This window comes from Arachis duranensis, chromosome 6 (assembly GCF_000817695.3).
Source record: "Arachis duranensis cultivar V14167 chromosome 6, aradu.V14167.gnm2.J7QH, whole genome shotgun sequence".
NCBI classification, from domain to species: domain Eukaryota; kingdom Viridiplantae; phylum Streptophyta; class Magnoliopsida; order Fabales; family Fabaceae; genus Arachis; species Arachis duranensis.
Window position 1 is genome coordinate 10,788,490 of NC_029777.3, and position 10,842 is coordinate 10,799,331.

The 10,842-nt window shown below is 31.8% G+C and overlaps 1 protein-coding gene across 1 annotated transcript; it reads right to left on the reverse strand.

Moving 5' to 3' along the window:
* Positions 1-2,133: 2,133 nt before the first annotated feature.
* On the reverse strand, positions 2,134-7,272 carry LOC107492628 (thioredoxin reductase NTRC; the record flags this gene model as incomplete). The annotated part of the gene is given in 11 exon segments (XM_016113667.3): positions 2,134-2,463; positions 2,941-3,071; positions 3,219-3,323; positions 3,444-3,530; positions 3,818-3,925; positions 4,376-4,655; positions 4,767-5,032; positions 5,393-5,498; positions 5,617-5,824; positions 6,237-6,356; positions 7,238-7,272. Coding segments are annotated over 11 exon segments (1,507 nt in total), but the record flags the coding sequence as incomplete, so codon positions are not given.
* Between the last annotated feature and the right edge of the window lie 3,570 nt (positions 7,273-10,842).

Sequence of the window (10,842 nt, forward strand, 5' to 3'; positions counted from 1 at the left end):
AAATCACGATAAAATTTAATAAATAAATTGAACCAAACAAAATATTTAATTATAAATATAACTATTATATTTAAAGAATGATAATTTAATCACAATTAAATAATTAAAATAAATTATGAGATTTGTTACTGATTTTAAATTTGAATCTCAAAGATTCAAATTTAAAATCATATCTTGTTAGGATTTCATCCAAATTTAGAATTCAAATTTATAAATAGAATAACTAATTATTCTCAAATCTCATTTAATATTCTCAATTATTATACTATTATTATATTCTTGGTGCTAGCAAATAATATAATAATATTCCATTTGAATTAATATAATTATTTATTTGATCAAATAAAAATAATAATTAAATAATTCTATAGCAAAGATTAGATCACTCGTTAGTGTGTGACCCCATAGGTTCAATACTAAGCAGGTAGTAAATTAGTCATACTAAATTTACTAATCAAGGTTGGCGTCTAGCAACACTCTTCAACGACCCGATAATATGAAGTAATATATTTTTATAAGAACTTTAGAAGAACAAAGTATAATTCCTTCCATCTTTTCAACTCTTGGTTAGCCCTTAGAGTATGGTTTAATTGTCAAATTCTAACTTGTTACCATTATTATAATGAACTGTGAATGATTTAAGAAACTCATTTCTTCATTCATTCAATCCCCTTGGCCAAGGTTTTATTCATCTCAGTAATTATAATTATAGAGCTCAAACTCTTTACCGAAAGTTGACGGATTCCTTATTGACTAATCATTAATTCTACAAGTATTTAAATCATACCCAATATTCATTCAACTAGCACCCTAGGGTATTATGTGTCCGGAATCAAAGTATAATAAATACATTGTTAATTACTATGATAGTCGCAGGTCAAAGGAAACTCTATTACTATATTCATCTTCAGAATATCCTATTGACAAATATGCGGTAATTATAACCATTAGGAACCCTCAGAGTGAGTCAGTTCAATGAGATCTATTAATCTTCATCCAATGAAGACCATTATATATATTGATCTTTCCGGATTATTAATGTCCTTTTTAATAATCCTATGACCAAGAACAATTTAGATTAAATTATAAAAGATTTATCTCTCAATATTATGATTACTATCACAATGATAAATCTCTAAATTTAATCAAGAACCTTATTATATTAACATTTTAATATAATAACAATAACAAATTATTTGACACATGATTGATTGGATTGTGATCATACTCCTTATTCCCAACACTTCATGGCTCATGGTGGTAGCATAGTTAGGGTTCTACACAAGGAGGAAGGAGGAAAAGGCACTTAGTGCTTGTTTGAGCGCTATTAAATCGATAAAAAAATATTTTTTCAATAAAAAAGATCTTTTTTATTTTTTAGTGTGTTTGACAAATTTCTAATAGTAAAAGTAAAAGTACTAGAAAAATTAAAAAAATATCTTTTTTGAGAAGTTACAATTTATATTTTTTTAGAAGATCTTTTTTCCTAAATAAGAGATGTTTTTTACATAATAAATGAACAAAAAGTACTTTTATCTTTTTTTTTTCAAACATAATTAATAGATAAAAAAAATTTTTTATATGAGATATCGAAATATAACATCACTTTTACTTTTGTAAACGATTTTTTTTTAAAAAATATTTAAAAAAAAAATTTTAAAAATAGCGTCCAAACAAGTCCTTAGAATTGCTCATATTCTACGCAATTAAAATACGAAGTTATATTTTTAGAAAATTGTCAAGAGTCGAGTTAGGTAATTTATTAATATGTCAATCCAGGCTGACACTTAACAGGCACGTCAATATCTTACCGTGCCATATATTCATGTTCCATTACCTCTAGAGATAAATTATTTTCTAAAGGCCTCGTTATTCTTCGAAAGAATTGCCAAGGATTGGATTGGCAGTCCTTATTTTACCTCGTATATTACATCGATACACATCTTGTTATTATTCCGCATCCCATTCAATGGTGAACAAGTGAACGAATGTATATTCCTTTAATGTGAGTATAGAGAACCTAAAGGGGAAAATTGATTCCAAGTTCTAACACTTGATGTAAAATCTCAAGTAATATTCATTTGGGTATTAAAAAGAAGTGGATCAATGAAACGTTCAGTTTGGACTATGATATGGCGAAAACCTATACAAGCTTCATTCATTCACCATATGACTGTGAAGTATGTTTCTTACACCCTGTGAATCCAAAAAGAAAAAACACTGAACAACCAAAAGTATGGCAGTGATTGGCAACTATACTTGTACAGGAGGACTCTCTGCTAATTACTTCAAGGACTAGGTATCGCTTGTCAAAATTGACAGCATTAATAAGCTGACCAATTTGGAAAAACAAAATTGAATCATTGAATTAGGGAATCAACCTCCAATTTTTTTTACTACTTCTATCTATTTGTTTCAATGAATTCTTTGTATTCTTTCTTCATTTTGACCCCAGGGACAGTCCTGTAAAATCAGTGTAAAAGTACAACCAATTAGCAAATATGCAACAATGATCTATTAGTCTCTAATAACACACGTCATAACATAACTTCTTCCAAAGGTTTTTCATTTTGGCGTATATAGCAACATGTCTCAAGCAATTTCATGCCATAACAATGCAGAACCAGCAAACAAATAAATAATAAAAATAGGTAAAGTATATTTTTTGATCCGGATGTTTTCAAAAAGTTTCAAACAAATTAAACTTGGGGGATATTTTTTAAGCTTTTCGAAATCATCAAGGACAAGAAGTAAACAACACAACTATATAGTACCTCCATCAGCTCTTAGATGCAGTTCAAGTACAAAATTAATTAGCAGTAATTGATGATAATCATGAATGCATTATGACGGTAACAATAACTAGTCTTGCAACACGTGCATAACTATAAGGAGAAAATAGTGAAACAAAAGAGTAAGAAAGATAAAAATAAAACCAACCTCAGCAACTCCTTATTTTTGAAGAACTGCACACATGGTGTACCCATTATTCCGGCTGCTTCAGCTATTTCTGGATCTTCCTCTATATCAATTTCAATGTAATGTACATTATTATCATACTCATCGATTACCTGCTATGCCAGATGTCAAGGTGGGAAAATGAACATTGTTAATAAGTGAATACACATTATCTCAGATGTCCACAATGCTGACAACTATTATGACACCAAATTTAAAGATCATGAAATAACTTTATAACATCTCATTTTCTCACTTACCTTGCCAAGAATTGGCTTGAGTGTCCTACATGGACCACATGTTGGTGACGTATATAATACACATATAAGCCTTGGACTTTCATGGTACAATTTTCTTAGAGCATACTGTAGAAAGGAAATCATACAAGAAAAGCAAAAGAAATGCATAAATTACAACCAATAGATTAAAAAGGAATGGGATTTGATTGAATGTAACCAATGCTAAGACTAATCTTATTATCCTACCTGTCCCTTATGCTTTGTAAGTGTTATATCAAAGCCCTCTTCAACATCCTTTTCTGTAAGTTCCTTCTTGACCTCTTCAGTTTGAGGCTATTAAAAGCAATCAAATTTGTAAGGATGAGATTCACAGTGGAATATGGTGCATGGTGAATAGAGTTTAAGTATTCAAAGTTGACGACAAATGACTTAAATTTCTAAACACTTATTTGCAACTTATCAGCTAAAGATATTTTCCAAACTACATAAAGAAATTGCAAGTGCCATTTAGGACTTATAAGGATTAGAATCAATAAACTAAAGAGATATGAAACTGACTATGTACCACTATATATAAGGAAGAGAATAACTAAGACTTGAAATGGGGCTCATTCCAATACCTGATGGAACTCTACAAGAAGACCTTTGCTCACGAGATATCTCTCAGATGATAAAGCAGCAATACATCCAGATCCAGCAGCAGTTATTGCTTGCCTCCATTCATGGTCCTATGAGAATTAGAAGAAACAAATTTACTAGAATTCCTACAGAAGTTACTACTTACTAGCTACTCTAAACAAATGGTCAAATCAAACACAAGATATATGAAGAAAATAATCTCTGAAATGTTTCTAATTCATAATTTATACACATGGCCTGAGTTGGTATTAACAGCAACCAAATCTATTTTAAGAAGGGGAAATGATCAAATTGCTGCTCCCTACTAGAACACTTGCAATGGCAGAATCTGTACCATAGACTTCTCTCCATCACACCTTTCCAAGAAGATTTAAATGAATAAAAGGAGGAGAAAATCACTTTTAAGAAAATGGTATAATGCATATGATATAAACTTGGTCAAATGGTTTCCTTCTCCTCTTCCCGTATTTCCTTAAAGGAATATACTTTACATTTTTTTTAGCATTAATGTTATTAAATAAACAGCTATATCAGATTACCTGAACATCTCCAGCAGCAAATACACCGTCTACTGAAGTTTTTGCAGAACCCTTTTCAACAAGTATGTAACCTGACTGGTCAAGCTCAACTTGGCCTTCCAAAAGTTGGCTATTTGGTGAATGACCTATGCCATAAAATAGCCCTTTTGCATCAAGTACAGATTCCTCCTTAGTATCAACATTTCTGACTAAAATGCCAGACATCTGTCCTGAATTATTGCTTACAACATCAACGGCCTCTGTATTGAAGTGCACGGTGACATTTGGATTGTTATACACTCTGAAAACATTTGTTGTAAACTTGATTATCAAACATTTGAATAATTAGTTGTGCATTAATAACTACTATGTAACAAGATTACAAAAACTGGGAAATACTGATCCAACATACCTATCTTGCATAGCTTTGGAAGCTTTTAGTTCATGGCGACGAACTAGTAAGTGAACATGACTAGCATATTTAGTCAAGTACAATGCTTCCTCTGTAGCTGTATCACCACCTCCAACAACAGCAAGAATTTGACCTTTAAAGAGTGGTGATGCTCCATCACAAATTGCACACGCACTTATTCCTCGACTCCAAAACTCCTCTTCTCGGGGTAGTCCTAGCCTTTTTGCAGTAGCTCCGGTGGCGAAAATGACCGCATGGCACTTAACCTGGAGTATAATACAATCAAGAACACCTTATATAACTATAACAACAAAAACAACTTTCCATCTAAATAAACACCAGTGAATAAAATGAGTAAATTTGATGAGAGTGTAACACATTTAATGACTATCATTTCAGCAGGTATTCTATAATTTCAATAATCTCTATGGTTTATCACCATATCACCAAATTGACCATGATACTCAATAAATGATTATCTACATAGAATTTGTTAACCCTATTTGTGGCAAAAACAAGTAGCTGTATTCTAACTCAGATCATTCTAAAAGAACGTATTCAAAGACATATCAATATTCTGTGCAGTCATAATCACAAACCAACTTGCATTTAAACAAACATGTCACCTTCCGATCAGTACTTTGGATGGTGAAAGGGCTACTTTTCACATCAACAGCTTCAACATCTTCATGATACAATTCTGCACCCCAACGTTCGGCTTGATTTCGCATCCTATATAGTGAGAAAATCTATGTGGACTTAATGTAACTGAATTACAAAAGAACATGAGTGACAGTTATGATGTTAAGTTAGTTTTGTTCATTCGTTATGTCTTTTTATCAAATGAAACCTTTCCATGAGGTCAGGTCCAGTAATCCCATCTGGAAATCCAGGGAAATTCTCGACTTCAGTGGTAGTCATGAGCTGCCCCCCAGGAACACCACCAACTTGGTACCCTTCAAACACCACAGGCTTCAAATTGGCACGTGCTGCATATATTGCAGCTGTGTACCCTGCAGGCCCTGAACCTATAATCACCAAATTCTCAACCCCTTTTCCTGTAATAATAAGAACATAAGAAAGAGAACAAGTAAATTCGACCGTCAACTTTGGTTATCTAAATTTTAAGAGTATAGAAAACAACTAAAATATTGGGTTCTTACTTTAAGAGGAACATTTAAAAAATAAAATAAAATAAAACTGTATATGACATATTCCTTGAACTTGTTAATTCCAACAAACGCTTTTCTATTGTGTATAAGTATGATATGGACCAATATAATTCCCCCTATCAGCACCACTTTCATTTATACTTCATGGATTACATTGCGTTACTCAACAAACAAAGTGATGAATTTAATTAATTAGTAGTTCCTTTAGTATCCAACTCACATAGAGCATATATGCATAGCAATTGCATTGCATTCAACAACCAAATTGGAAAATAGAAAAAACTAATAATAAAGCGACCTGGAGGAGGTGATGATGAGGCTTTGACTCGGAGCCTGGAACTGGAAGTGGTGCAGGGAGGAAGAATCACGTTGGAGGAGATGAAGGTGAATCGTTGAGTTCCGATTCTGATTCCGATTCCTATATTAGCAGCAGCCATTGGTTTAATAATAATTTTTCACCATACAAATATTGCAAAATAGTGAAAAGTATGAGTGATGAGTGAACTTGACTAACAAACTCTAACTGCATCTTATATATCTCTTTCTTGGTGCATTTTTTTTCTCTCTTCTAATTTTTATTACTGCTTTATAAATGTGTTATATATATCTGAAAGTGTGGAACACGTGCTTCAAGATTAACCAAGCTCACAGTTGCAAGGTATAACGGTATCAAATCTTTATGTTCTGAGTGATCAACAACTACTGGACTTTACAACAGTTCTCAAAATTATTTGATAATGCTACAATTAAAACACCCTATAAATAAATAGCTGCGGAATAGTACTATATTTTATCACTAAATACGAATTAAAACTGAATCCACACTATAAATGAGCAGAATCTAAATTATTAATGTGCACGTATGAAAGTATATTAAGTGATAACTATTAATCAGCAAATGTATCAACCAAATGAGAAAAAAAAAATCTATTATAAATATGAAATTCTGCTAATATTCCTTCTTTTGTCTAAAATATCAGTTCAGAGAAAATGATAATAAAACCTAAATCCAAGATTTGGTTTCACGGAATTAAATGTGCTAAAGTTGATGATCCACGAGGTGTACCAATCTTTTGACTTCATTCTTGAAATCAAATTGCCTCGAGTCTTGAAAGTCGCTACTTACCTCTTTGTTAAGAACAAGAAACATGATGCTTTCATTCTATAGAACACCATTTGAACCCTAGCCAGTAACTATTGCATTGCAATTGCACTCAACAAACTAAAAAAGAAAAAGAAGAGGAGGAGGAAAGAAAGAAAGAAAGAAAGAAAAATTGAAAGCAATAGTAATGAAGTTACCTGGAGGTGGAAGTGGTGAGGATGAAGAAAAAGAAGAGGAGGAGGAGGGTCTTGTTCGGAGCCTGGAAGCGGAAATGGAAGAGGAAGTGGTGGTGGTGGTTGTGGAGGGAGGAAGAAGCGAGTTAGAGAAGATGATGCTCACTTGCTGAGCCATTGGTTTAATCATAACTTTCATTTACACACACCATTCAAATAAAACACTCATCGCTCCCAAACCTTGGGCTTATTGGGCTTTTGCTTACTATGCTTTTGCTTATTGGGCTTAGCCCAAAAAGTTTTCGTTAACGGGTCGTTTAGGATGTCATTCATTCTTCTCTCTTTACCCTCTCCCCGTTCGTTTACAGACACGATTTTGTTGAATATATATTATTTCCAGCCCAAAAACAATTTTGTTGAATATTATAGAATATAGAGAGATGATGATAGACAATGGCACCTTTTTTTAAATAAATTCATAAAAAATACAATACCAAAAAAAAACACATCAGAATTAAGAAGGGGTTAATAGTCAAATTGGTCCTCGAAAGATAAGTCATTCTTTAAAATCGTCCCCAAATAATTTTTTTTAATCAAATTAGTCCCCGAGTAATTTAAAATCAATCGCATTGGTCCTTCTGTCAATGGATTAAAAGATTCCGTTAACATTTGGCCGCGTGGATCGTTAAGTTACTAACAGTGACATTAAAACGATGCCATTTTAATTAGTATAAGTCCCTGGTTCAAAAACGACGTCTTTTAGCATTTAGTGGAGTTTCATCTCCTTTCATTTACAGCTTCACTCAATCACTCTCTATTCTTTAACTACTCAAAGAACGAAGAAAAAAGACTACAAAACTCCGATCAAAGGGAAGAACGTAGTGAGTAGTGCGACTGCATTCGCTGTGCATGAGATGCTACCATCGCACCGTCGTCGAAGGCACTGTCATCTGCAAGAGAGATAATCAATGTTTCTTTCAATGGGTTTTAGGTTGGGTTTTTTTTGCTGGTGCATGGTGGTAATGTTAAGGTTTTGATTGATTCTCTTTGTTATTTGGTTAATTTGTTACAAGTTGATTAAAATTGGTGTGCTCTGGTTTTTGTTTTTTGTGCTTTGTTATTCAGTATTCTTATTTTTTTTAAATTTAAGGTAGCGTTTGGTGGAGAGACAGAGACAGAAAGACTAAGACTGAGAGACAAAGACTAAGAGACAAAGATTGAAATAAATCTCAGTATTTTGTTTGGTGTAAAGTAGAAGACAGAAATTAAAACAAGAATAAAACTCTAATTTAATTTGCACAAAGGTAAAATTGGAATTAATTAATTGAAATGAGGATATTTTAGTTATAAAATGTTATTAAAGTTTTAATCTCCATCCCTAAAAATTTTAGTCCCATGTATCCCTACATTTTGGAGGTACTAAAATACTGAAATTTTAGGGACAGAGACAGAAATTTTAGTACCAGTCTCTGAACCAACAAACATGATACTGAATCTCAATCTTCCAGTCTCTGTCTCAGTACCTCAAAACAAACACTATCTAAGTGACGATAGATTGTGATGACCAAAGAAATAATACTACCCATGATTAATTGGCTATGCTCATTAATTTTAATCCATGGATATGTGCAGAATAATTTGACCAATTTGGCTATGTTCGTCAGGTATAAAGCTTTTGTACAAGGCTAGGAAACAAATCAATTATTATAAATAATGCATGTGGGTAATACTAATTTATCAAGAAACATGATTTTAGCCGATGACAACACTTCTGCTCTTTTAATGATCGTTGATTCTTCATTTTCTTTTTCTGTTTCTCTTGACTCGGAGGAAAAGACCGAGTCCGAGACGCCCAAGCAACAGTGGCCTAGAGACCGACCCGCCCAAGCGCAATTGCAGTTGGTGAAGCATCGGCGATGAAGGAATACCTTTACCGTTCCTACGATCGTTGATTCTTCCTCTTTTTTATGTTTGTTTTGAATAAAGAGTAATGGGGCTCACGAAGTAAGAAACGACGTCGTTTTAAGTATAATCCACTATTACCATAAACGGCGTCGTTTCACTTAACGCTACACGAATAACGTTAACGGAATGGATTAAATAATTAACGGAAAGACCAACGCAATTTATGTTAAATCTTTTGGGAACTAATTTGATCAAAAAAATTATTCGTGGATGAAAATAACGATCGTGTGATCTTTTGAGGACCAATTTGACAATTAATCTAACTAAAAAATGATACTATAAAAATTAAAAATGACAGTATCATTTTCTTAGGATATAAATAAAAGTTTTATAATATCAATAAATAAATAAATAAATAAATGATAGTTTTAGACATTATTCGCAAGCTCTTAAACAATGATTCTTAGATGCGCGGCAAATTAGGAATAATCGGTCCTAACTAACTAATGTAGTAGTTACTTGCAGTGGCGAAATTTGAAAGAAATTTTTAGAGGGGTTCAAAATCTTAATNATTTTCGTTAAAAAAATTTTGTTTAGATTAATAAACCCATTTGATTTTAAATAAAAAGTCAATTTTAAAAAATTAATTACTTTTTTCTTGAAAAAAAATAATTTTTACCCATAAAAATCTATGTTTATTTAAAAAATTGTTTTTTTTTTAATTTAAAAACTGATTTTTCTTTTCAAAAAAATTGATTTTTCATTTAAATTAAATTATACAAAAACGATTACTACTTATAAATTATTTTATAATATTTTAAAAGATTAATTTTATTTTTGATAATATTTATCTCTCAAAAGTTTTAAGACTAATTATCGTTGGAATTATTTTCATTACAATCAAATAATATAATGCAACAAAATAAATTCTTAAATTTTTAATAAAATAAAAAAAGTTTAATATAATTTAGTGTAATATTGATTTAAATATATGCATGCAAGAAAAAAAAAATTAAAAAAAATAGTGAAAATGGGTGTTGAACCCAAGTATATAAATTGGAAGCATAATATTTTAACCAATTGAGCTAACTTATTTTTTTTAGATATAGAACTACTTCCAAAAGCTTTGGGAGAGGGGGGCTCCCATTGTCCCAACAAAACTCCGCCAATAAACCTTGTGGTTTACTAATTCGAAAGTGATAGCAAATTAAAACATTCAATGATCACTATATCAATTTAACATTTCACCCGTAGACAGAGTTCATTAGGAGTTAACGGAGTACAAAATAAAAGGATCAATTCTTACTATTCTCACGACTTTCAGAGACAATGATCGATTTAACCTTTTTATGTTTAGAAATCGTTTTGTCTTTTCTCATAACGAAAAAGAATTAGATTGCGTGTTTATTCTTTTAGTTATTATCCGTGAAAATCAAATTCACAACAAATTAGATCTTGGTTTGTCAGATTTGTGAGATGTCATGAAAAATTTAAGAGTTAAGTACGATTTTGGTTCTTAAAGTTTAGGCCGGAAATTTTATTTGTCTCCCACTTTTTCTTATATTCGAATTCGTACCTAAGATTCAACTTAGTTTTAAAATCGTCATTTTCTCTCATTTTTAGACAATACTCTCATTTTCACTCACCATCATCATTTTCCAAATTCACTGCCCTTCTCTCCCCCGCCTCGCCTGACCTCGTCGAACGTATCTGCCTTTCCCTCG